Source organism: Anopheles bellator, chromosome 2, assembly GCF_943735745.2.
Source record: "Anopheles bellator chromosome 2, idAnoBellAS_SP24_06.2, whole genome shotgun sequence".
NCBI classification, from domain to species: Eukaryota; Metazoa; Arthropoda; class Insecta; order Diptera; family Culicidae; genus Anopheles; species Anopheles bellator.
Genome location: NC_071286.1, coordinates 33679852 through 33707166, shown reverse-complemented (window position 1 = coordinate 33707166; position 27315 = coordinate 33679852). Strand labels below are relative to the sequence as shown.

General features: G+C 45.7%; 4 protein-coding genes and 2 non-coding genes across 10 annotated transcripts; 2 read left to right on the top strand and 4 right to left on the bottom strand.

Moving 5' to 3' along the window:
• The first annotated feature begins 404 nt into the window (after positions 1–404).
• Positions 405–4922, top strand: LOC131212960 (sorting nexin-12). 3 transcript variants are annotated; one of them, XM_058207061.1, is made up of 4 exons: positions 405–425; positions 1029–1386; positions 2747–2842; positions 2988–4922. In XM_058207061.1, the coding sequence occupies exons 2-4, from the start codon at positions 1210–1212 to the stop codon at positions 3216–3218; spliced, it is 504 nt and encodes a 167-aa protein (XP_058063044.1). In that variant the 5' UTR covers positions 405–425; positions 1029–1209; the 3' UTR covers positions 3219–4922. The 3 variants fall into 3 exon arrangements, with proteins under 3 accessions (XP_058063044.1, XP_058063043.1, XP_058063042.1); XM_058207060.1 differs by lacking the exon at positions 405–425 and adding an exon at positions 434–953; XM_058207059.1 differs by lacking the exon at positions 405–425 and having other exon boundaries at positions 434–1386.
• Positions 4923–5972: 1050 nt separating this feature from the next.
• LOC131209797 (condensin complex subunit 1) lies at positions 5973–12689 on the bottom strand. The gene is made up of 7 exons (XM_058202938.1): positions 12575–12689; positions 12046–12490; positions 11256–11979; positions 10796–11194; positions 8348–10531; positions 7321–7660; positions 5973–6047 (listed from the first exon to the last, which is right to left on the bottom strand). The coding sequence occupies exons 1-7, from the start codon at positions 12687–12689 to the stop codon at positions 5998–6000; spliced, it is 4257 nt and encodes a 1418-aa protein (XP_058058921.1). The 3' UTR covers positions 5973–5997.
• Trnal-aag (transfer RNA leucine (anticodon AAG)) lies at positions 7725–7806 on the bottom strand. Its single transcript has one exon. It is a non-coding gene; the product is annotated as a tRNA-Leu (tRNA).
• On the bottom strand, positions 8155–8236 carry Trnal-aag (transfer RNA leucine (anticodon AAG)). The gene has a single exon. It is a non-coding gene; the product is annotated as a tRNA-Leu (tRNA).
• Positions 12690–14506: 1817 nt separating the features above from the next.
• Positions 14507–27162, top strand: LOC131212689 (protein RUFY3). 3 transcript variants are annotated; one of them, XM_058206648.1, is made up of 9 exons: positions 18842–19153; positions 19837–20416; positions 22897–23330; positions 23415–23665; positions 23731–23989; positions 24082–24222; positions 25228–25325; positions 26347–26563; positions 26635–27162. In XM_058206648.1, the coding sequence occupies exons 2-9, from the start codon at positions 19855–19857 to the stop codon at positions 27028–27030; spliced, it is 2358 nt and encodes a 785-aa protein (XP_058062631.1). In that variant the 5' UTR covers positions 18842–19153; positions 19837–19854; the 3' UTR covers positions 27031–27162. The 3 variants fall into 3 exon arrangements, with proteins under 3 accessions (XP_058062633.1, XP_058062631.1, XP_058062632.1); XM_058206650.1 differs by lacking the exons at positions 18842–19153; positions 19837–20416 and adding an exon at positions 14507–14745; XM_058206649.1 differs by lacking the exons at positions 26347–26563; positions 26635–27162 and having other exon boundaries at positions 24360–25329.
• On the bottom strand, positions 14900–17751 carry LOC131211388 (endoplasmic reticulum metallopeptidase 1-like). The gene is made up of 4 exons (XM_058204825.1): positions 16321–17751; positions 15713–16243; positions 15421–15635; positions 14900–15353 (listed from the first exon to the last, which is right to left on the bottom strand). Exons 1-4 carry the CDS (start codon positions 17749–17751, stop codon positions 14900–14902), a joined length of 2631 nt encoding a protein of 876 aa, XP_058060808.1.
• Positions 27163–27315: the final 153 nt, after the last annotated feature.

Sequence of the window (27315 nt, the reverse complement as noted above, 5' to 3'; positions counted from 1 at the left end):
AGAAACACAAATTGATATATGTTGATTAGCCAGTAGATGAAACTCATTTATCGAGAATTTATAAGGTACATTTTTGAAATATTTTAATGCCTCTAGCACCGTATGTATGGGACTGTGATTTTTTTGTTCATGTTTGCTGCTTCATGGAACGGGTCGTGTCCACGAGTACATTGTTTCTGGACATATTTTTCTCTATTTTCGAAGGTATAATGTATTTCCAACTGTAAGGTTTTGTGAAGAAACAATGCGATCGCTTGGTAGCGCTGTAGAAATTTCCCTGGGACGCAATGCTTGCGCGAGTATATTTGTGTTAGTGCAAGTTGTATTTGGTTTGTACAAATCTCGACGCGCTGTCAGAGTTCATAAACATCGCTTCTACAGAAAGTTCGGGAGAAGAGCTCGCCGTTCCTTAAAGCAATTACTCGGTAGTGTACCTTTACACCCTTCGTAAAAGTAAATGTTTGTCCGTGAGCTGGCAAGACACATTGTTCCATCACTTAACGAGCGGTCGGGCTGCGTTTGTGATTAACTGGGTTCGACAGAATATGATTCCCTCAGTTGTGGAGCGCCGCCGTGCCAAAGAGGAAAAGAACTCGTATGCATATACTCTCTAATCAAATTAGTTGTCGCTCGTCACTGCAACGGTAGAAGTCTGAGCAGAAATTCAGAGCAGGATCAGTGTAACAACGAAAGGAATCAACCAGTAGGATCCATTTATTTGGGACTTGCCTTCTTGGCCGGAACGTGTATTGGTGTGCATTATCACATTTCGTTGCGGATGACAGAGAAAGGAAGAGTTGTGTTTGTGTTAGAGTGCGTTTTTAGCCCGCCGTACACTAAGGAGTGAAAAATTTTCCTGATAATTCCGTTCTGCTTTTGCCCGGCGTGATAAGCGGGTGCACTTTCAAGAGTCGTGTCATCCTTCCACAATCGCGTAGCTTACGCACCTCTCGGTGAGAACTAATTCGCCGACCAGTTTATTCGGATCATATCAGCATTAATAGCCAATCGTCTCCATCCCGGGTTAGCTGTGCGACAACGGAACGCATTTGGACAGGAAGTGATAATCTGTGGGGCAGTTTCCACGACACGACTTCGTTCGCGTGTGCCAGTGTTTAGTCAAGTTAATCGAGTGTAGGGAGTCAAGTTGTGGGCGTAGAGAGTAACGGGGAGCAACGCCCGAAATTCGACGTTAACAAATTAACAAGCATGATGGCCGAAGCGGATAACACGGCGGATGCAACGCGACGACTGAATGTCAAGAAACAAACTCTCGACGATGCGTATGCGATTCCGGCCAACTTTCTCGAGATCGACGTCGTGAATCCTATGACCACCATAGCGGCCGGAAAGAAACGCTACACTGATTACGAAGTACGAATGCGGGTGAGTAGTACAAAGGACAGGAATGAGCTGTGCAAGAGATCATGATTCACTTACGTTCGGGTAGCATGCGACCGCCAATTCGTCATCTTTCGAACGCAAACGAGGTAACAAATCGCGTGAGAAGAGGAAGAGGATCAATGGAAAGGTCTGCTTCAGTAATTTATAACATATCCAACGCTACTCTGTGGCTGCATCTGTGGGCAGACCCAAACAAACGACCTACGGTCAAGAAAAGTGTTCCAAAGAGTTCATTTTTGTTGATACTTTTGCATTGTTTATGTTGATATTTCGTTATCGATCTCCAAGCTAACATTGTAATTCATACCCAGCGTTCTCTTTTCTTGTCCAACGGTGCCACTGGTGCAGTAAAAACATCCTTAGATCAACCATTAAATCAATCTTTCCCTTCGTCTTCCACCGCCAAAGGTTGGTCGCCAGCACAGCATTCCGTTCGTCACGTACTGTGCCGTCTAACAACTGATTATGATGGCTACTACGGTACAAGACTGTGGCTACTATGCTCAGTATTTTTGTCCGCACCAATGGGGTTTTGCTATAAAACCACGTGTTGCATTATTTTGTTCGTCATCTAAGGATAGTATTGGAATTAGAACTGAGCCCCCTAACAATGTGATTTTATCGTTCCACCAATTTACCTAAACAAATAAGCATTGATAAAGAAAATCGTTTACATATAAATAAATTTCTTGATGTGCAGACATGACTGCTCTTGAGCATAGCGAAAACAGTAGGAACAAAATAAAAACAGAGTAGACATTGCTTCAGAAGTGCACATTTTCCGGCGCACATTTTAAGGAGTCCACAGTGCCTCATGTCTTAAAGGTTTGTAACCGCACACTATACATTACCATTATTTAAGCCGATTTAAATTTATTCATTTTCAAATGTACATCTTTTTCTTCCGAGGCATGAATTTTGGCATGAAAGCGCATATAGCCATTTTGTTTAAAAGGAAAGACGGAAGAAATGTCGTTCTGAACCTCTTTTATTATTGTTACTACTAATTGTTACAACCGGTTATGCATTGTCAAAGGTGGCTAAATGTGACCCAATGGCTTGTAAATTGATTTACATTACCACCGAGTGTTTCGTAACACTGTTACAGTTTCAGTACCAGTTGCAACTGACCGAATTGATCCAATTACAATTGTAGTCGATACTTGTTGGCATTCACGACGAATGTCGGCAAGTCCGTAATCGAAGAGTAGATAAAATATTCCTCACGGCTTTCGCGAACATGTGATGTAACAGGTTGACTCATTACTAATAGCTATGTTTTCTTTTGTGGCATATTTCTTTCCATCTCGTGGACATCGTCCGTTGGTTTACTGTGGCGTAGACAAATCTGCCGGTGTTTAAAGTAAAAGAATCCAGCGTACGCCGCCGGTACAGTGATTTCGAGTGGCTGAGGAACGAATTGGAGCGGGACAGTAAGGTAAGAGGGAAAACCATAGGTGTGGAACCTTGCAACGCTCGAAACTAAGAAGTGGGTGCGTGTGCTGGGAAAATAACATAAAAAACTTCTTTGCAGTAACATGAAGCTCCTTTTTGTTAATTACGGTTTCATTTCGTTTTCTCAGATTGTGGTACCTCCGTTACCTGGCAAAGCATGGAAACGTCAGATGCCATTCCGAGGCGATGACGGAATATTCGACGAAAACTTTATCGAAGAGCGGCGAAAGGGTCTTGAGCAGTTCATCAACAAAATAGCGGGTCACCCGCTGGCACAGAATGAACGGTGTTTGCATATGTTCCTGCAGGAGCCTGCCATTGATAAAAATTATGTGCCCGGTAAAATACGTAACACATAAAACGACGAAAGTGGCGCGGCAGGGGGTAAATTGGTTGAACAGGTTGGTACATGGGGATTCAAAACAAAAATACAGAAGAACCGAGAAAGGGTTGCAATATTCCGTTTGGATAGTGAAAAGCTCACGCTGGAATTTATTGTCATCAAACCGACGGGACAACGAAGCAAAATGTCCCACGCAAACCTGGTGGTGATGTGAGGATGATGCCACTTCATTGTACGAGGGAACGGGTGCAACAATATATGCACGCGCTGTTCTCTCTTTTCCCGATAACAATCACATATAATTTGTCATTGACTAAGTGTTGTTGTTAAAAAAAATATGTTGGCCACGTATACAATTTCCTTCATTATGTGCGTTTTCTCGTAGATTGGTTCCCCAGTTAGGTAACCTTTCTAACTTTAGGTAAATTGACACAATCTAGGTTAGAGCATAGAGATCAGGAACAGAAAACCAACAGACTATTTTATACGAGCACGCGTCAGAGCAGGCCAAGAGAACTACAACCCTGGCACGCGCGTAAATGGCAAATTATTGTTTGAAGCGCAGTCAAAAACGGTGTTTCCAACGAACAGCAAAAGTGATAAAAGAGTAACACATTCAATAGTTAGGTACGAATTCATCTTGCTAGAATGAATTGTAATATATGGTAAAAGAACGAAGCGGACGAAGTTACAACCAAGTTAAGCAGTTCCCAACAATGTCTGCTTATCTTCTGTCTCCGTGCGGTAGACATTCTGTAGCACAGCCGAACAGAAGTCTCTCAGTAGCGGAAGAAAACGAAGCAACAATAAAGAAATTAAAACTAACAAAACACATTGGCGAAATATCGTCCAGCAAGATGCACTCGTGATGGTCGCGTTACTAGACGCCGTCTTGAATATTCGGAAAAGCGCGCGATGGTAACTGCGAAGCTATAGGCGAGGGTGGATAACTCCAAAAGGTTGGATGCTGGTCATAAAGCAGAAGAGAAACAGATAAAACCGATCATGTGAAGCGGGAAGCATGATATACAAAACTCATCATAAGGGATGGGCGTATTTGGAACTAGCCCGAAGATCCCGCGTCTCAGTGGCATCATTGCCTACTTTCGTAGGATCATGGTATGTTTCGTTTTATAGGTCCCATAGAAATTGCAGCAACAAAAGAACGACAAATTATTCAACCAGAAGAAAACAGAGCATCATTCAATATTGTCTGCTTCAACTTTTCCGTTTCATCTACTTTATGCTGACGCAAAACGGCAATGAGAACTGATATTCAATAGCAGTGTGAGCAATACATTGAAACAAGATGTAACCATATATTACTGGAAACCTCGTAGCCAGTTCAATACAGAACGCATAAACTCTTGACGCACGCTGCCTCCCCCGCGAATTTATCCCAATTCCGAATTGATTCGGAAACAAAATAGAACTGTTTCTGTGTGGCTATTCATCTGACCTCCAAAGGCGAAGGAAACAAATCAAAACATTCAGTCAATGCCGTGATTTGCCTTTGATTTAGAATTCGGAACTGTACAGCCACCTTCGATTAACCTGCGAAAATATACAAAACTGGGCAAATAGACTAACGCCGGTCGATGCCGCATGCCGTGTCCCTTCTGTGTTGCAGGAAAACAGTGTGACCAATTGATAAACAACACAGAGTGAATCTCGGAAATGATCCAGAGAAATGAGAACGGATAAATAAAAAAACCAACAATTGATTATTAACTTGGCTGTTAGTGGATTATGTGTGTGTCACATTTTAGGGTTGGCTGTTGGAGTGATAGCATGACCACAGAAAGGTACTCTCTCAAACATATTACGCGCCGCCAGCTCGTTATATCAACCATTTGTGTGGTACTATTTCAAATGGGGGCTTTTTGGATGGCTTTAGAAAACTACGAGCTGATTGGCGTACAGCGTCATCCGACATTATCGCGAATTGAACCGCCCACCGGAGCCTGGCAAGTCCCTTCTTACGGGGTCAAAAATTGTTCTGAACATCGTCCTCGCAGAAGCGCCTAAGTTTTCCCCTTCTCTACAAGAGATATAAACGAAATTGTGTCTTCAGACTGTACAATGACTAGTTGGGTATTAGCACTCTAGCACGAATCTCCGCCGTCGTCTCGTTAACCCTCCTTAGTGAAGATAGGTGAAACTCGAGGCGATGTTGAACTTTCGGCCATCTAATGTAACATCCCTCCCACGAATACTTCCCACCGTTGTTGATGGGGAAAGATCAGATGTTTTCCGAATATTTCTAAGTTTAGCTATGCGTTTGCAATGGAATTTGAATTTGTCTTTGCTTACATGGGAAAACTAAAACAAGTTAAAAACATTGTTTGAAGTTTGCCGAGTACAGATAAAAATAACCATTTTAAGCCATTGCAAATATGTGCTTTGTGTTTTATGTACAGCATAAACACTGTTTCTTTCCCTGTGATTATATTGATCATCCCCCTTTGGTGTTTGTTGTTGCTAAACGAACATACTTAGTTTAATGTAATAAATTAAAATGTTGTTCCCGTTTTTTGTTTGTCAATAAATTAGGATATTCTTTTCACAATTGTACTTCTCGATACTAAACGAAGCGTTTGCTAAGACGTAACGATTAAACCTTATTCCTGTCGAACGAGCTCTTGCCACTGGCACCCTCTTCTGTCCCACATGACTTGTCCCACTTTTGTGGGCGCGGGTTGTGGCGGGTACCTCGGCAGCCTTGTAGCCCGGCTGCGAAATGCATCACGAGAGATGATCTACGGGAGGAATATTAGGACGGACCAGGCGGAGTACTACCGCTTGCTACGTTTGTCCCGTTTCGGAGGCATGCTTTCCTCGTCATCTAGAAGTAAAAGGACAAAGCACAAAAGAAGAGAAAAAGTCAAGCATAAAATACTCACGATCACTCTCTTCTTTCCTAATAGCTACAGGATCAGATCAAGTTAACTTGTTCTGGGTCGTGCAATAATTGCGGTAAAGTGGTGTTTTATTTACACAAATACACCCTTATTGATATCAACAATAAAATCTTACGATACTACTTTTACACTTTAAGTATTAAATGCATGAAGCCGGATCCTGCTCCCAAGTTGAAGTATTTGCTACTAACATGTGGTTTGCAAGATGTGAAAAGACCGAATACCGAAGTTCGAAATAAATTTATTAGACATTCAAAAGCTTGTATATTTAACAAAAATTGCAGATCGAAATGAAATAAGTTGCTCAAACGGAGAGGTGTCGTAGGCCAAGCGATTCCCCAGTACGTTTAAAAGTCCCACCAGAAGATGTACGGAGAAGGGAATCGTGTATGCCATCAGCAGTATTAAGAAGCTGGATTATGGACTACGCTACAAAGAAAACCAGCTTCTCCGCCGTATCGAGCCGTGATCTGTTCCTAATTTTCGGCAAGCATTTTTTTCTTTTTGTGCCTCGCTTCAGGTTCGATGTCTAGAACGAAATCCGAGAGACACATAAGAAAAACAACAACAACAAATCAGCACAGAACCAAAACACTCATCTTCTTCAAAGGTAAATAAATGAACAACATTGTTTATGCTAACTAACTGCAAGCCCAGTCGATTAGATTATGACGACAGTTTTAGTTGTTAACCATTTGATATCCAACCCAATCAAATCTTGAAAAAGACACGAGCTATGCTCGAAAAACCCAAATTTGAAAACTACAACTTCTTTGCTACATAGTTCACCACGGAATGATAGTCAACAATGAAATAAATCGTACAAAATTTACTTTCATCATCTCTATTTGCTCCTATTTTGTTTTTTTATATTGTACAGCATGAGCATTGGTTTACAGCGCAGAGATTGCAGAGAGCCATTAGATTATTCGTGCGCTATGTGTGGTGTGTTTCGATAAAGATTCCAGTTGTGAATTGTTTCCATTTTCAAGAGCATACTGCTAATGTCTACAACTTATACTATGGCCACAGGAACGCAGCTAACAGAATTCCTCCGACAACTGCATTTTCTTACACACAACCAAAGGACAGTGAATCGATAACGTGCAAAAAAAAATGATCGAGATGTTTGGTTGTGCCTCGATGGAAAAGGCTAATATTCTATGTTCGTAATGCGCCGAGAAGAACGGGTTTTACCTGAGTTGTCACTCTCGATGACCTTGGTAATTTTCAAGTTCTGCCGCGCGCGGACCGCGGCTCTGGAACTAGCGGGTGGTGGAAGGTTTTCCTCTTCGCTGTCACTGTCGTCTTCGGATGAGCTTTGGTTCCCCCGCCGCACAGCGCGACGTCCTGAAGGAGGCTTTCCTTTTTTGGCGGCTTGTTGTCGTGAGCCCTTGCCTGCTACACGTCCTCTACCGGTCGCCGGTGGCAGCGTAGAAGACGCGGAAGTTGAAGCGATCTCGTCATCCACCTCGCGACCACCATCATTCACTTCCAGACACTCGTTGAGACGCGTTTCAAATTCGGATACGGCGGCCTGCCAAATAAAATGATAAACAACTACTGATTGATGTTCGAAAAAAATATCTCAAACTCTCATTTGGCAGCGGTGGGATTCGAACCCACGCCTCCGAGGAGACTGGTGCCTTAAACCAGCGCCTTAGACCGCTCGGCCACGCTACCTAGTTGGCCCTGACAGTTCTAACGACAAGCATGATTTGTTGGACGTTCAAACTTGGGTTGTATTCCTGCTTCGCTTTACCAAAACAACTTACCAGCGAATTTTGTAAATTAGATTCCACAATAAAATTCAACGTGTCCAATAAGAGCATCAATGTTTCGAATTCGTAACTAGTTGGTTTCTTTTAAGTTCGTGTAAGAGACGACATGTTGTTAAGCAAACGTCAGAAACACACAATGAGACTGTTTTCAGAATTTCCCATGAATTACTTATTCAAAAATTTAATTATAATTCAACTATATGAGGCAGAAACTCACTGCAATAAAACAAAAAAAAGATTTTCAATCTCTTGGCAGCGGTGGGATTCGAACCCACGCCTCCGAGGAGACTGGTGCCTTAAACCAGCGCCTTAGACCGCTCGGCCACGCTACCTATTTACCCTCTCCACTCCAAAATGCGTACTTTAAACTTCGTCGCCATCGTTTTGCATCTAGTATCTAAATTCGGGATGTACTTCTTAAAAAATAATCTTATGCCACTTACCTTGAGTTCTGCCTTCGCCAATTTGTTTGTGTTGCCAATGATCGTTTTGAAGGCAAGATATATTTCCTCGTGTTGAACCTTATCCTTGAAGCATCCTACGTTTTGCGACAACTTTTTGATCGTTTTTTCGTTGTATGAAAGTAGGGACAGACAGAAGGCGATGTCGCGCCACTGCCTCACTTCGCTTGTTACACGGAATCGTAAGCAAAGCTTCTCTACTAGGCTTTCGATTTGCTTGTCCTTGTTGATCAGCCCGATGACGTAGCGCATAATGACGTGGTACTTTTGTTCCTCCAGCTCCAGTTTGGGGTCACTCAATCGGGAAATAATGTCTGGCAGCACATTGTACAGTATGTTGGACTTGTTAGCGATCTCCTTGAAAAATTGCTCGGTTATGGTACGAATTTCCGGCACCGGATCCACGATACACAGCGCCAGATCCGATATCTGACCTTTGACGCGAATCATTTCGTGTAGAATCAACTGTGATAACATCTTGACCGCAGTTAGACGTAGTTCCGGATCCGGCTCGTAAAGTGTTGCATACATGTGGCTCGTCCACGATTCCGTAACGTTAGGAAAGCGGAAGGTGAAGTCTGACAAGCCGATCACAATGTTGCATTTGATACGCGTATTTTTTGTGTGTTGGAAAATGTTCATCAAAAACGGAATGTGATGCTCGCAGAACTTTGAAGAAACACCCATGAGTCGAATCATGGTGAGGACCGCTGATGTTTGCAGCAACTCGTCACGGAACCGGCTGGGATACTTGCAAACCTCTACTACCATTGATATAAGCGGATTGAGCAGATGATCTTTCACGTATAACATTTCGTTTTCACAAATGTGATTAATTTCCTCGGCAACGGCATCTTCAGCTGTCGCTCCACTTAGTAGTTCCTCTTCCGGTTCTGCTTGTTCCCCTCCGGTCGCACCACTCGTAGCGGTCGATCCGGACAGGCGCTTTAGAGCGTTGCTGGCTGACACATCAAGAGACAATGTTTTCCGCTTGTTTCCGGCAGAGCTTGGCGTCGCAGTGGAGGCGGTCCCTTTACAGCCATTGATGACGTCATTTTTCTTTTTCTGATTCTTGAGCTCATCTTTCAGCTCCTGGCGATATTTCATATTGCTGTATACATCGATGTCGAGGTAGATCATCTCGCGCATTGCTACATAGCCAACCGTAAAAATGAACCGAGTTGCGAGAAAGTTGGGAACAGTAAGCATCAAATGTTCGTCCTGGTCTTGCTGGGTTGCGCCCGGTATCTGACTACCATCGGAACGTTGGACATCAGCTTCTGGCTGTCGATTGTCGTCAGATATTTTTTGCAGCTTCTCGAACAGTTGTACCACAACGGATTGCGATAATACATCGGGTGCCTTGACCATTTTATAGATAAAATCAAAGACTTTCGTTCCAATTTCATCATAGTTTTCAACCTTTGCGCAGAAGAACAGCTTGTGGAACAGATTTAAAACCGATTCCACCGTTGGTGCGCCGTGCTCGAACCGTTTGTAGTGCTTCGAGGAGTCTGTTGCCAGTGCAACAGAATTCATCAGCAATGAAAGGGTAGCGACGAAAATGCGGGGATCATTTCGTCCACGTTCCTTAAAACCGATTGTCTCTAACAGTTGCATGTTTGCTGTCACCACGGATGGCTTAGCAGCCGATACCATGATCAATAACTGAAGAGCCAAGCGCGCCTCATTTTCGGTTACATTCTCTAGCTTCATGGTGTAGATTTCAAACAGAACCTGTATCATCTGGGCATCGAGATCACCGGTCTCTACCCATTCCTGCACCAACACCTCCATAGCAGCATAGTGGCCGCATGTTAAATTGGTAAGAAACTTGCTAAGGTTCCGCACGACTGTCACGGTATGCGCTCTGCCCTGCAGGTTAGTCTCGAACAGAATGCGCTTGTAGGCCGAAGTTACGCTTTCTCGCTTTTCCTTGTCCGATGACCAAACCAGAAACAACATCTGTTGCATCCCTTTCTCAGTGCCTTTGATGCCGAAAAGGTACGCAGAAGTGAAGAAGTCAATCGCCCCGTGCACGTCAGACTGGGCCTTCGACATCAGCATGTCAAGCAGTTTCGGCACGGCATCCGAAATTAGCTCCGAAAACCGGAGAGAGTCGTGCGAAAAATTAACCGAGTTTTCGATTTTTTGCAACTCAGCATTCTGGAAAGCAGAAATACGAATTTAAGTAATAGAATTGTTATTGGTATTGTGTTCAATTCTGAGCTACGCAAATGAAACCTTTGAACCTAAATGCTTTAAATGTGTACCGCTATGTTAAAAAATTTTCGCCTTTTTTTCTAAGATTTGAGAACGGACTGGGCCGTATTTATAACATTCTTTCGTTAGTCTTTTGCAACACGGAACAGCCTGAACAGTGTTGCTCCCAAAATGGCTCCTCAAAGTGGCAAATGCTACGACACTTACCAAATTTGCGTCAGTGTGATTGTGAATGAAATAGCTTTTGAGCAGCGTGATGTAGTAAATACATTGATGCTCGAGAGTCATTTCTTTGCGCTCATCGTGGTTTCCTAGTGCAAAATCTGCTCGCTGTACCAACCGAACCAGCTCCTTGTAATTTTCTTCTTTCAACAAAGACACGATACCATCGGCCAGTGCTTTCACGTCTGCCTCCGTGCTTGTCTCGATGTCTTCAGGTTCTTTGCTGAACAGTTCCGACACCGTCGGGTACATTTGTACAACCAACTCTTCCCACTCTTCCTCTAAGGTCTTCAGCTTCGTGTCTTGCTCTACCAGCCGATTGCGAATCTCTTGTAGCTTTTTATCCTCCTCTTCGTATTGGGATCGCAATTCGGCCAGAGATAGCTGCAAAAAGGAATGCTCAATCAAAACATGAATAACTAATTAAAATCTGCGTCATGCATACCTTTGCGGCAAAAGGATTATGCTCCAGAAAGGCTTTGATGAGTGCGATGGCATGCTTCCGAACCTGTAACGCTTTATCCTCAAGCCGTTCAACAGCAATCTGTAGAACCTTATGAATCCACGCCAGGGGCACAGAGTTTCGTTCCTTCAGATGAAACCAAATTTGAAGCACTTTTGAGCGGACGTGCGCTGAAACATCCATCATATGGTTTAGTAGGTCATCCAGGAACTCGTCGCGCGTTTCCTTAAGTTCATCCGTCAAATCCTCGGACGTGAGTTCGCTGGTAACCGCTTCGCCCATTATCTGCAGCACGCAGTTGCGCAGTGTGTATGATTCGAGGTTCAGAAGTTCCTCGCCTAGCGTCGACAGGTGCGGTATCATTAGTTTTGGCGCCTTCACGCCGAGTTCGAGCAGAAATAGGCTAAAAAATCGACCGGTCTGCGCATCGGCTGAGTCCACGCTCAAACGCTCGATTATTTCCTTGATTATCACAGGATAAATAGTCGTGATGCCAAACTCTTCATACAGTAGCAGCACACCGGTCGCGATCGGTGGGATCGCCGCCTCAACGTGCTCCAAAATCTGCAGTATGCGCACAGGAAATGAAAGCGAATGGTTGTAACGTTTGATAGCCGTTCCGAGGATCTGAAATACGCTGTCCACGGCGTCGCGACTTCGCACGTACTGTTGTTCAAGAGTTCGATAGCAAATGTCGCAGACCACACTGAAACAAAACATTAGCGATCTGTTTGAGAAACGATCTTCGAGAAAGCGCAGCCGCAATACTCACTCCACAAACGATTCCTCGCAAACCGGAGGGTCCCAAAGCTTCTCCAACGGCAGCTGAAATAGATTGTACAGCTGCACTACGCACTGATACCGTTTGTCGTCCCAGTCCAGCGCTTCAGCACTTTCGCTCACTTGTTTCTTGCCCTTCTTTACAACCTTTTCGTTGGCGGTCTTTACGTACGCGTCAATCACCTTTACCATGCCGTTCGTGAGGAAGGCTAACATTTTAACTGCATTCAAGCATGTCAACCGATCAGTTTGGTCAATCTCTTTTTGGGAAAACAGATTCGCCAAGGTATTGCCTAGTTTGTCTGTTGCCTCGTACAGCTGATCGTATGCGCGTACAAGCTGTGGTCCTGGGAGCTTTTTACCATTATCGATCACAGAGTAAAATGTATCAAAGTGATCGAATATGCCGAAAGGATCAGTCAAGCCAACTCGTGAAGCTGTAAAAGGAATCGGCAGAGAGAATTAAAAATGTATCACTTCACGAAACCTTTGGTTCAACGACTTGCAGTTTGGAAACTTGCCTTTAAGAGCGTCCGGAACTTCGGCGGCGTCGAGTACTCTTCCGACGCAGTAATGGTTTTTGTCTGATCGCAGAAGCTCTGCCGTTGCTTGCGGTATTACAAATTGCCACTCCATTGCATCGCACAAACGATGTTCTTACATAAAAACTAATCGAACGATGCGTTTGAAACAGTGTTTTATGTAGTGAAACAGGAGCGATCCAGACTACTTGCTCAAAGTAAATAATGCTTTGATCACGAAAAGCCGCCGTTACACACAAATCCGTGGCTTGGTATAAGTGCAGCGCTGCCAGTGAGTCACAATTTCGCCCTGCAAGTTAACGTTTTGATTTTATTACAAAATTTAGTACACTTGGCTGATGCATAAATTCTCCAAAAGTTTTAATCTATACCAGTAACGTGTGTTAAACAGAACATTGAATTTACCCACTCTAAATGAGCCCAAATTACGATTTGCCGCTTAAATGTGAATTTCAGAAAGTTCAGCTGGCAGCACGGACTTTGAATCAATGACAGTTCTGTGAATCCAATATAGGGCGAAAAGAAAATAAAATCGCAAGGTTTTTATAATTTACAGTTATTTCTTGTAAGATTCTTTGTGAATAATTTGTTTGATAGCAAAATCGTCAAATTTTTATTGTGTCATCAGATTTAAATTGTTTCATTCTTTTTGCTCGCCGCTACCATTTTCGTCAATGCTCTGAAAGAACTGGATGATGAACTCGAACGCTTTGGTTTAATTCCATTCGAATTAATGGATCGGTTGGTTGATTTCTCCACAGTATTTAGCACATCCATCGATTGGAAATCATATGTAGTAATCGAGCTAGGTCCTTCTACCGGAAGGATCGGAGAGGGAAAATAAAAACAATTATTTGCGATTGGAAATGCCAGGTGGTCAGCTTTACCTGTCGACACCAAATCAGATACATTGAGGAAGGATTGTGTGCTTATGATTTTGTCAACCATTTGGCGGTCAACTTCGTGCAACGCATCCATTGTGGTATTAGGTATATTAAGTTTGGCTTTCAAATCGGCTATAGCTCGCCGCAACAGATCCTTGTTAGCATAGTTTGTTTCACTGAAATGTTTTTCACAGATACGATTGATGTTTTCATCTGAGAAGTTTCTTGAGTTTCGGAGTTCCTTCGTTAGACGGTACATGAATTTGGATAAATCTGCATCATTTTCGAGTCTGCGAAACAAACAGAATTCTCCAATTGAATATTTGCTTGATAGTTATGAAAATCGTTCTTACATCGGGAGATCAAAGGCGAAAGCAGCACTTCTTGAAGGCAGTTTATCTTCACTTTTGTGCTTTCCACAAATTTTACATGCTTCCATTTTGAAACTCGTTTTTGGTGTGCAATCTATGCAATCCATGGATAGTTGGCATTTGAACGGAAAGATTTCACATTTCCACATGTGTTTTCTGTCCCAGATTCAGTTCTTAGAAAACTTAAACCAAATCTGACGTTTGTTCGACAGAAATTGACGTTCGAAATGGCATACAATTTTCTTGAGCGGAATCTGACAGGTGACATGTTTTTATTTATATTAGGTGCGAACGAAATCTGATTTTGGCGATGTTGGTGCAGTTTTTCGTTCTGTTTCTTGCTGACTACGACAAGTTTTTTGCAAAACATTGGAATTAGGCATTGCGCTAGTTGGAAAACAATGTCTTGGCTAATCATTGAAACGGAATTGATTATAGTGTGTGCTCCCTGTGTATCTGTAGTGTAAGCAAGATGCCAAAATCTGCTTTATCTTGGTTGTGAAAAAACGTAATTGGTTCGACAAGAGTTTATTCGTGCTTACAAAGGTTTCAAAAGAAATTTATTCGTGCTGATTCTCATTGCCGTTGAAGAAAGCATCTATTCGTCAAAAGTTAGTTCGGGAAATCGTATCGCTAATAGTTGCGCGCTGCGACCGTTGTGTTTGGCTTAGCAGCTGTGCATCGTGTTCAGAACTGTTCAATGTCAAGATGAGCAGCGATAGGCTTTTGTTGCGAAATCAAAGTGAGGAGGAATCGTTCGTAGGCACTCCTATCAGTAAATCTCCTTCGTTGGCTTCGATCAGAGAAGGATTAATGAGGCGGGAGAGCTACTCTTCTCTCGCCTCTACCGTCAGCCCTTCGGCTGGGGACGATGAACGGAAGAAGAAACATCCTGGTAAGTGCGTTTCAATATTTATAAATAACGGTTGTCTTTGCGCCCCAAAACATACGTGCAAACACGTACTGTAATTAGTGGCACTTGAATGAGCACAATAGTGGTGCGGAATAGTTGCGATAAATTTACCTGCCACGGGAGGAGCTGCATTGGGCTAGAGCGGGAAAACACTGGTAACCGCGACCGATGGCACAACGTGTGCCCAAGGCGGAAACTCTGCCAGGAGTTGCTCGAAATCGCGCGTGTGCATATGATGGTACTCCCAGAATTTGGTCGTCACCACAATGTCCACCAGTTCACCCTTGCGTTTTGGCTGATCGTACTGCAAATCGAGTGTCACGTTCCATGTTTTGCCCGGCAGTCCATGCGTGATGGAAACGAAGTGTGCCTCCCGACCCGCGAACCTGGCCGGAGGAGGTACCTGATCCAGCAGGGACCATCCAATAAGCTTCACACCTTCTTTCGGTCCAACCATAACCGACGACTGAATACTAGCGTCCATGGCGAACGATAGCCGCAACCTGTTGGAGCCTAGTTCCTCCGTGCCGAGATACGCCATGGTGACCATGTTGTCGTAGACAGGCTCAGGCCCGGGCAGCCAGTAGTTGCTGGTGACGAAAGTACGTTTATGTTAATGCCTCGTACAATGGTGCAACAGTGCTGCGGCGGTCTCACTTGAATCGCATCTGATGCCACAACGAATGGAAAGGCAGCGCGCAAAAGAGTTCGGCGTCGCAAGAGCTCATCTTCCGCACCGGTATTAGTGTTTCTCCCGGCCCCACCAGTTGCTCGATTGTTCGTTTTGTGTTTCGGTCCATTTCCTGGAACAAATAACCCGAATCGGCCCTTTTGTATAAACCAATTTCGTCATGGAAAACGCGGAAAGTGTGCTGCGGGAAGATCCGAATATTGTGAATTAGCACCGGGTCTGGAATGTAGCGGTTGGCGTTTGGGCAATGCCGCTTACGGTAACATAGTGTCGTTGGGGAGTCGGTGCCGAAGGTGCTGTGCTCTCATCGCGGTACGGAAACCCGAGGGGGCTAAAGCACGCCACTAAAAGAGTGACGACGGTGATCGCCGACAGTTTGGCCGTGAAGCTCATCATACTTCGCAGCTGGGCGATCAATGGCAGCAAATAGCTGCAACAAAGCAGCGTTCCGGCTGCTGCCAGGAGACTGATAAACACATCCGGATTGCGTGACCCTCCGAAGCGGCCCGTGATCGGTACGAACAGCTCGATAAGAACATTGTAGAAATTGGTTGTCCATAGCAGGGCGGGCAGCTGGAAGGCCAAATGCACGTAAATCCAGCTACGAGCCGTTCGACCATTGCCAAACACTGCGTTGACCGTGGAGGACGCTAGCGAGCAAAGAAGTAGCACCATGGTTATGTAGGCACTGCGGTAGCCGGCCAGCGTCGCGCCAACGGTGACGATGGCCCAGAACATGGTGACACCAGCGATTCTCGCTTGCGTCATTTCACCCCGTGTCAGCTTGCTCTGCGGAGAAAGACCAGTAAGTCGAAGTTAATCTCTCTGACACCAAGCATCTTTGGGGAGCAACACTCGTGTAGTACCTTGTCGCTGGAGTAGAAAGTGACCAGGAACAGGTACACGAAACAGTGGGCCATCAACGCCGGACAGCAATACATTCCCACGATGAGGTAGGTGTTGGTGTACCAGCTCATGCTATAACCAAAGAAGTCCATTTGTCGGGCAATGGTGGTGCAGGAAACGAGACTGAAAACGGTCCCTAGGAAAGTGGCCACCAAACCGAACACTGTCTCCCGAAGGGCGTCCGGCGTTCTGTGGCCTCTTCGCCCCAGCGCCAGCAGCGGAACTACGACGGCAAGAATCGATACAGACAAGTTGATCAGTCGGCCCGCGGCGACACTGTAGTGTACGAACAGCAATCCAACCAGGTCGAAAAATACCGTCTCGCCTTTAGACAGCCGACCAAGGCCTGCCGCTAGCTCCTCGCCGTTCGCGAGCTCGCGGGTCAGTTGCAAAATATTGTCTCCGGTTCGCTGGAGTACCTCGAGCGACAGGAAGTCCATGGAATCGTAGCGAGTGTGGTATCGGTATCCGTTGGCTATGTGCGCAAAGTCCATCCCCGGCACCTCGCCGTAATCGCGGAACATTCGAAAATCGGTATCGGAAGGTATTAGGCCGAGCTGGAAAATCTCCTCCCCAACTGCGTGGGCATATGGGTAGCGTATGGCCCGCGCGTACGCCTCGATCAACCACGGATGGTGCGGCCCGGCCTGAAAGAGCACTTCCTTGCCACCGGAACCGGATGATTCGAGGTTCAAAAATGCCCGTACATCGACCGCCCACGGGTGCTGAGTGATGAATCCATGGGCGGCCTGCAACATCGTCTCCTCGGCACCGTTGAACAGAAACGTTATCGTGTGACGGGCGCGAACCGGCCGGCGCGATAAAACGCGCAACACTTCCAACATCACTGCGCAGCTTGCCCCGTCATCACTCGCTCCGGGGCTGCTAGCAACCGTGTCAAAGTGACAGTTCAGCAGCAGCGCCTGCGGTCCGTCGCCCACTAGCCGTGCCACGACGTTCTGCACATTCCGGTACATGCTGGTCATCGATTGGTTCTGCAGCGCGGTGGCGAACGCTCCGGTTACCGTTTGCCGGTCCACTTCTAGCGCCTGGGCAGGGTGGCTCGTTGCGCCAATGGTCTGAAGCTCCTTGAGCAGGAACTCGTGCGCCAGCAGCTCATTCGCCTGACTTCCGACCGGCTTCGGGCCGATGTCGTTCAACGTTTTCAGGCTAGCCCAGGCACGCTCGGCAATGAATGCGTGTGGCGTTTGCTCCAGATCCGAGACGGTCAGCGCAGCCGGAAGTCGCGTGGACCAATAGCGTGTCAGTAGAGCGGACGCGAAAACCAACAGCACGCCAACGTATGCTGCTCCGGGTCCGAGCTGGTGCAGATCCTTCACCCGCTGGGTGTTCTCTTTGAAACGAACACGTTTCTCCGCCGGTTTGGCCATTGTAGGAAGATCCTTTCGTGTCGTAGCTAAAGTTAGGCTGTCACTACCGCCGATGCTAAGATGCAACTGAACGAGCAACGTTCACCTGTTTCGGAAGAAGCACTTCCATCGGTCTTCGGTGGCAGCTTTTATCATAATCGTCATAATTCGGTCGTACACCTTCCCTTATCTTCACTTGCTGGGGCTCGTTTCTCCAGTATTTTGATTACTTGGACCAATCGCATTCGTGCGCGGATCGTTCTCGCTGGCGGCGATGTTTCTGGTTCGAATGCGAAACAGTTTGGATTAATCGCCAAATCTAAGCAACCGATGAACATTCGGTTACTGTTTACGCAGCACGATGCTTAGGGGAACGAAAATGTCAGGCCATTTCGTTTTGAAACTATTTTAAGCCTTTTATTTTATAGTTCAAAACGAGATCCCTGCAAATCAATCAATGGGCTAAGGGGTTTGTTTCTCGTGTAAGTTAAATTTATTAAACACAAAATTGAAATTGAGTTGTATCAGCTGTTGTCACTGAAGAAGAGCGAATCCTTCTTGATAACCAATGTAGTTGTTCGTATGCGTGCCAAGCACCCGTTATCGGGGACGGGCACAAGTACCGACGGCGCACCAAATTGCAACTCTTCTGTTTTCCTTTTTTTGGCATTACCCCTTTCGGCACTGTAGTGAGTCATCGACGTGTAACATAGAACTATCGCATAACGCATAACACCGTACTCCGTACTAGTGGCCTGTTGTAAACAAATGTTGCGCTGCTACTTATTCAACGCCGCGGTGAAAGTGTGCGTGCCCTGCCCTTCCGTAGAGTGTTCATCTGTGTTTTGTTTACCAACTAACGGCAATTTCGCGCTGATGCGCTTTGTGTGGAATGTATCTGGGCTAGTGTTTGGCGACACACCGTCGTAGTTCCTCGGGGTCGCTATTGCGCATGCTCACTTCTGGTTTGGGGGAGAGAGCACCAACACATCGACCCGGCGGCTAACCAACCCGCCACGAATAGGGCCAGAGCCGAACTTTTCATTATCCCGTTCTCCCTGGACCCGTATCGACGGCAGCGTGGCGTGAAAAATCGATAACCTAAAGGAAAGTGAAGACGAACCGTGTGATCGACTTGGCTAAACTCGCTCGTGTTTGCCTTTTACCCAAAACGGCCGTGTATCCTTACTTACGGCAGCCCACCAAGCTGCGACGCAAATCTGGACCGAAGAAAGTTTGGGAAGCAAGGGGTCGCCATCTGTTTGACTGAGTCCAAAGTGTCCACATGTCAAAGAAGTGTCTAGTTTCACTGTCTACCAGTACCTTCCGCACTATACAATACGGAAGTCAGCCGGAAAAACAAAAGTAAATTTTCGCAAACGATTCGCTGAGTCACCGTGACAGCATCTCGTACAATCTTATTGTAAGTAACAGGCGCTAGCCGCTTCCTTGTGATAGATTTGGCTGTTGCTGGCTGACGTGCTGTGAAGATGTGGTCAACGGTGTAATCATCGCCAAAAAACAATGGAAAATGTGCGTTTCCATCGTTTGTTGTCGATGGTGAAAGGCTGGTTGTTATTGTTGATTATTATTAGAACGGTCGGAGCCTTATTAAGCTGCAACTTCCAGTTTTGCACCCATGATGACGATGCACCGACGGGCCTTGGTATCGCAAATGGCATGGCCTACTATTGATCCATAAAATGGAAATTGACATTCTCCGCTCTATTTCTGCGATGTTTTGTTTTTGGTTCTTAGCACAAAACGGCACAAATGACCGTGTCCTGCTGGAATTGTTGGCCACAGTGCCAACCTGTCTGTTTCATTTTTTGGTTATTCAAAATTCATCAACATTCTGCTGCAATCGCCCACCTAGAGGATGCTGGCGTAGGATTAGCACGTAGCCCAGATCCAGGTGGTGGCACCCACATTATTAAGTCGTTTGATGGCGCCATTTTTGGCACATTTTCCTTTTTCGTATTGGGTCCGTATGGTCGGTCCGCCTTTCAACCGTTCTCCACAGCCTTCACGTAGCACTCACAACAAACCTGGCACAAAAGGGTTGCCTGTCTAATGGCTGGCTAATGAGCAATTTTCCGGTTTAAGGTAAAATAGCATCCAAAGATGCGTGCACTAGGAATCGCTCAGCCAAACAACCATAACCAGACGGGCAGCGGCAGTACCACCACCGGGCACGGATCGGGAAGCGGGAGCAACGGTAAGAACGGCAATGTGGATCTGGGACCATCCACCGGCACTCTGATTACGCTGCCCCGGGCCGTACCCGCCAGCCATCATACGGCGGGCGGCATTGGCGCGCCGCCCGGTGACGTCACGCATGCCGTCGCCATCCGCGGTGGAGCTGGTGGTGGGAGCGTTGCCGGCGGTGGCAGTGTCAGCGATACTGCTGCCCAGGACACGATTTATTTGTGCAACTTTCGCGTCACCGTCGACGGCGAGTGGCTCTGTTTGAAGGAGCTGCAGGACCTCGATATCAAAGATGGCACCGCGGGCGCAGGTCCGGCTGGCGCCGGTGGTGGTACGAGCGGCGCTGAAGCGGTGGGCATCGGCGGAGGTGGAGGCGGCGGTGGCGGTGGCGAATGCAACGCACTCAATAGTTTCGGTATAATTGAGAACGTAAAATGCGAGGAGAAGATTATCGAGCGCGATTGGGTTAACTACTACTGTAGGTGCTATTTATGGTCAAACTTTGTTTTGTACACTTGTATGTTATTACTTTAGTGATTTGCTCTCCGTTTACCGTTTTATTCTGCATTCTGTCGAACATCTCCTGCTCTCGTTTCTGCTGTTTCTGTTATATTTTTCCAACAACATGTTTATTCTTGCAGTCATAGCACTAATTCCCATCACCTTATACTCATCGGGTCACTTATGTTTTGCAACGTTGAGATAGAAACATACCGGCTTTAAGAGGTTGAAACACCCCCGTTTTGAGGAGTTATGAAAGCGATGTTTTTTTGGTTGAGTTTAACGCAAAGATTTTCTTCAGCATCGACCTTTTCTTTATTTCGTGCGTATTTTATGTTGTTTTATTAATTCGCAATCATTAACAATGCATGCACTGCTGTATGTTGAGGTTTTTGAAGACACCTTTACACTGTTGCATTCGATTCTAGTTTGGCGTTCTGATAGTGCCGTTTAATGTGCTGTGTTCAGCACAGCTAGACGGTAATGACGTTTCGAGCATCGTCTTTCGAGGAGTCTCACTTTGTTTGGTCACGGATTTTCCCATCTATCATAATGGAATCTGTTGAAGATTTTCGCTCGATGCAAGACAAACAGCTGCAGGAACGAGGTTTCTTTTTCCTCTCGGGTTGTTTGGGAACGTATCCTGATGGTCCCGGTTGGGTTTCACCGAATACATCAGGGAAAGTTGTCGCATTCTCCTTTGTATAAGGGGGATCGCATGACAGAATCTTATGTCCTTCAGTACGCGGAGTCTTTTCGGAAGGCTTGCTGAAGGAAAACTTGCCGAGCGATAATTTTCGCAGCTTCTCAAGCTTCGACAGTCCTAGAGGAATAGGTTTTGGAATTACAATCACGCATAATGCTTAGCCAGTTAGAAAAGCGTCTATTAGCCAGATGACCCTACCGTCATTCTTATTCTTCTGATGCCTTGCTGTTCTATCGATCAAAACTGTTTCGGCATCTTCACCGACGCTGTCTGAACGTTTTCTTCGAGAACTTTGCCATTTAGATGAACTTCTTCGCTTGGCAAGACGATTTCTCGATATTATATCGCGATTGAGTCGCAATTTGGAAATCACATATACCACGAGTAGCGCCGCTATGCTGCAGCCGATCCAAATGGCCACCTTTTTAACAGTTGAGTATCCATCATCATCGTATTTTTTTCCTACTCCCGTAAGGTCCTCAGCCTCGTCATTCGAGCTGAGTCCATTTGCCGCAATGGATTTTCTTAACAGATTACGATCACTTTTGAAAGTCTTCGAGATTCTCAAAATTCCTTCAAATGCCGGATAGATTAGGTTTGTTCCATTAGCTAAAATGTGCTCAAAATTGTGAGATATCCATTGCGAAATTTGCATGTCGAACGCTTCCAGTGACGGGCGTTGTTCCGTTTTAAGGCACTCTATTGCGGAGAGGTAGTACCGAAGGAATATGCGGCGAGCGCTTGGAGACCTAGGATTACGAATGTCGATGGTGTGGTCGTGAAAAGGCAATGAAAGCGTCAAAAATTCATTGGTTTCGTGCTCCTGCTCGATCACGGGCAAAGAGGGTGCTGTTCCAAAGTGTTTGCACTCGTAAAATCCACCTTTAAATTCTTCGCTCGTTAATGCCTTCATCCGATCGTAGAGGAGACTATGGTTCAGTTTTTGTTGTGTTGCAGAAGGATCAGAATATGTCCCATACTTTCTTAAGATTCGTTTTACATCGTTAACAGCAGATAGATTCAGATAGCCTCCGTAGTAGGAGTACTTCGCGATGGGCATCAAATAGTCGTTTAGATATGCATGCAATGTTGCCCCGAATGCCTGTTGGAGTAGGCTGTATTTGTGGCTCTCCATATGACTGTCAATAGTTTCTAGTTCTAGTTGTGTCAAATATTTGATCTGTTTTTCAGTTTCTTGATCGTCTAGTGGCACAAACAGTGACGTTCGGTTGGGCAACATTTTCTATAACCAAGGAGAATGCGAATTAGTTTGATACGTCACGAACAATTTAAACATTACCTCGTAAATATTGCGAGCTTCTAGGACCGTTAAATCATCAGCCGTAAAGCAGGATCTTCGCAATGGTGTAGTAAGGTTGACCGAAAAAAATCTTTCACCATTCGCGGGCAGTAGCAGAGCTTCATTATCGACTGCCATTAGCTTTGCTATAGTTGCAGCTATGAAGAATATCAAACCAGACTTAAAGGCCGTCCAGTTGAACACCGTCGACATGAGTGCGCTCAAACCCAAACGGTTGTTCGGTGAAATTGGCGAAATAGTTTTGAAGAACTTTCGGAGACCATTCTTTGTTCTGTACACTCTCACCTAAGTTTACTAGTTATTCCACACGCAAGCCTACTGCGTTGCTCATTAGAGTGTTAGTTGAGTTAAAGCCGCATGTACCAATGCTCGCCAGTGACGTTTACCCTATTGGATCCGCGATCGCGTTTTCTCTCTATTCGACTTCTAGCTCGAGATCCAGCCTCGATTGAGCGGAGTAATCTTGTGAAGATATGCAAACTGGTGGTAAAGGAGTTGCTGGAGCAATCGCTACGCTTCGGGCGGATGCTTGATTCTGACCATCTGCCATTGCAACACTTCTTTATCGTACTCGAGCACGTCCTGCGCCATGGTCTGAAACCGAAAAAGGGCCTGTTGGGGCCGAAAAAGGAACTATGGGACATACTGCAGAGCGTGGAGCGCTATTGTGTGGAAGCGCTGGACATAACGTCATCGGTGCGCGACTTGCCGACGGTTCGGACGCATATGGGGCGCGCACGTGCGTGGCTTCGGTTGGCGCTGATGCAAAAAAAGTTGGCCGACTACCTGCAGGTGTTGATTGAACACCGGGACGATTCGTTGGCCGAGTATTACGAGCCCCATGCGTTGATGCTGAGCGACGAGGTAATAAATACGCGCTTGGTCCAGCCGTCGACGAGATCCTTGATTGGGGGGTTTGCTTTCGTCACTCTCTCTCTCCCTGTCTAGATAATCATCATTGTGGGCATTCTGGTTGGGCTGAACGTCATCGATTGCAATCTGTGTGTGAAGGAGGAGGACCTGGACTCGCAGCAAGGTGTGATCGATTTTTCACTCTACCTTCGCTCGAGTTCCCGCAACAGTCCGGACGAGGAAAACAATGGAGGGCTCGCGGGCGGCGTCGACGATAGTGCCACCGGTGCCATGACCGCGGTGTTGGATCAGAAAAACTATATCGAGGAGCTGAACCGCCACCTAAAGTATGGGATTTTTGAGGCTTTGATTTACGTCCAAAGAAGACAAACCGACAATCTGTGCATTGCAGTGCCACCGTAGCGAACCTGCAAGCGAAAGTGGAATCGCTCACGACGACGAACGCACTGATGAAGGAGGATCTTGCGATTGCCCGCAATAGCTTGATGGCTTTGCAGGCGGAAAACTCGGCCCTCCGGAGGGCCTCTCAGCATGGGCATCCGATCGAGGACAAGACGAACGTGTTGGACCGCTTCGACCCGGAAATGGCGGAAACGTTGGCCGAGGAGCGAAAGAAGCGACAAGAAGTCGAGAAAGAGTTGGATTTGCAAGTTAGTGGCGGCCGCACAAGCACGTGCGGTACAGGAATCGATTCAATTAGCGGGAAGTTTTTGACGACCCCCAACCTATTGTCCTTGTGTAGGTCTCTATAAAGGCAGAAATCGAAATGGCCATGAAGTTGCTGGAGAAGGACATTCATGATAAGCAGGATACGATCGTTTCATTGCGGCGTCAACTGGAGGATATCAAATCGATCAATCTGGACATGTACCGTAAGCTGCAGGTAATATGATAATGTGATAGCGTAGATATTGCTAACCCTCGAAAGGGCTATGGGAAAGGTTGAAAGCACGTTGTAGCCGTTAGCCGTGTTGCCGCTTTGTCCGGTATGTCAATCGTTTTCACTTCGCCTACACGCAGGAATGTGAAGTGGAGCTGACCCAGAAAGGTGAGATGGTGTCACGGTTGCAAATTAAAGCCTCACAAATCGGCAGGATTCTCGCCAATCTGGAGAAGAAAGGTGCAGAGTCGATGACGGACTCGCAATTCAGCACAATCAGTTCGTTGACCGGTGGTGGAGGGGTTTCGTCGCCACTAGGCGGTGCGACCGTGATGGGTGGAGCGCCACCAACCAAAAAACCTCACCTTAAAATTAGCGCCATCCCGCCATTCAATGCGAACAAATTGCGCAAATCGCCATCAGTCGGGACTGGAGCTGTCGGTACGGCTGGGAGTGCTTCTGCTAAGGTTGCGGTGGGTGACAGTACGGGTAGCCAATCTTCCGCAGCCCAGGATGCAGCGAAACAACAGGAACAGCTGCAGAAACGGTTATCATCGCCACCGCAGGTCGACGACAACACCACCGGCAAATTGGTCAATCCAGACAGCGCAACGCAGTCGACAAGCGGGGAAAAATTTGCAAGCTAAATAATCACGATCAATGTGCTTCTTCCCAGTTGATCAACGGAATGATACTGGCGGAAGAGTTTTTCTCCGGAATATCAAAGCAGAAGACTGCTCGGATAAGGATAGGCTTAGCTGTTCCAGGGCTATTTATCGCAAAACGTAGTGGTTACGAATCTGCCTTTTGTGGTTTGCGTTAAGCAGTAAGATCCGGTGCACATTTAGATTATTGACTAGGATCGCGCCGGTGAAGGGCTAATGAAACATAGTTTTAATGCTAAGCATGGGGCAATAAAACGCATACGACTGTAGCAGGACACATTTACGGGCGGGTTTATTAACCAATTGTTTACTGTACAAAAACACGTACGCATTATAATTGTAGGAGTGTGAAGCCTCTTTGAAGCACAAAACGGAGCTAATGTCGAGGATGGAAACGCAGCGCGCATCGATGGCAAATGCGATCACGCAGTTGGAGAAAAAGTATGCCACTATTTTAATTTGCCGTATTTTTCTCTACTGCTATTAGGTTCTGTTGATCTCGGTACTAATTTAACTTTGAAATCACCCTTATCAATTCACCAAGTACACCCCCGAAGTCATTAACCAGTTCAAATTGAGTTCTTGCCAAAGTAGCAAACAAATAACACTTATCGGGGATAAGGTGGGGGGGTTTGAATGCGATTTTTGAGGCAAGCCTTCATCAATCCAACGTATATTAACCATCTTCTAAACCGTTGAATAAACTTTTTAAAATCTTTTGACATCTGAAAGATAAAAATGAGTGTCTCGGTGAGCATATTTTATTCAACTATATCGGAGGAAAATATGATTGTGCCGCTTTGTTTGCCGTGTACTAGTATCGTTTAATTGAAGAACGAAAATTATTCTCAAAGCTGATTCTCAACTATTCTAATAAACATAACGAACGATAATTTTCCTGTATTGTGTGATGCTTTATAACAATAAAAGTGTTCTTGTCACGTATTTCGTCAAGAAGGCTAATGCGCCAATGTTTCGAAGAATTGATCTCCTAAATCTATGTCGCTAGCGTGGTGGCAAAATGCAACGATTAATAAATCATTGTTTCGCCCAGGTGTTTCATTGTTTGACGAACGCCCAGGTTTTTGGCGCAATAGATGACATTTCATCCGACATTTGAATCCACTGTGGCATCGTTTCCTGGGGACGTGTGCGCATGCGCACTAATTGATCCGTTCGAAAAGGATGTTAGATTTTTATCGCACTTTGATGGACCGTTTTTGGAGCAGATAACTGCTGAAACATGAGTGTTCGCGATTTTCGACATTAAATCGTCGGCTACGGTTTTCGCGGACAATTCATTAACTTATTATGTACCGCAGTAAGAACTCAATTTGAAGTTTATATAATTTCATTGTATTCTTTCTTATTCTTTTGCAATCTTTATCAAACTTTGAATTCAGTCACTTACTTCATATTTTTACGAGCCCAACGCACTAATGGCCTAATTCCTAATCGATAGATACAAGTCGGAAACGTTGAGCTTGAACGCACTGCAGGAGTCATCTCAAGCTCTATCCTTACAAGTGGTCGCCAGCGAACAGAGGGCAGCAAGGGCGGAAGCTGATTTGCGTATCGAACGTGAATGGCGCTCAGCCATGCAGGAGAACGAAGTGAAGCATAAAGAGCTTATCAGCGAGATGCAGCTTCAAATGAAACAACTGTCGGATGATTCTAAGGTATACCACAAATTTGATCGATCCATTCTAATGCAAAGCTGTAGCAATTTGACATTGTGTCTCACAAACAGCAACTCGGAAAGGCAAACACGGAACTAGAGAAACTGCGCGGCCAATGGGCGGAAGATCAACGCACACTGGAAGAGCTCGGGGTGCAACTAAGCGTCAACAAGCTGCAAATATCGGAGCTGAAAGAAAAGGTGACGGGGAACCAGCGACCATCCGATGCTACCAGTGAGACTGATCCTGGCGGTGGCGGTTGGACCCCGGATAAGATCGTTTCAAGGTGCACTGGGTGCGAAAAGGAATTTAGCATAACACGGCGGAAACACCACTGTCGTAACTGTGGGAAAATCTTCTGTTCCAGCTGCTCGGAACATGTGGCAGCTTTGCCAGTAGCAAATGATCAAGGTGGCAAACCCGTTCGCGTTTGTGACCACTGCTGGGAGAAACTAACCGCGAAATAGTGATGTATTCGGAGCATTTTAATCGAGATATATTTTTATAACCAATCGCGCCAAACCTATGCGTTGCTACCCGAATGCCTTATGATGAGATGAGAGCAGCGTTGTACATAATCTACGAATATGAATGATATTAGTGCCCACCACTCGGGTCGTCGTTAAGAATATATATTTAAATAAATTTAAAGGATACTTTTGTTCGCCGTGTTTATTACTTGATCGAAAACTGTCAAACTGACGTCGGAATCGAGCAACTGTGAGATCAAAGCAAAGCACACCACCCTGCCC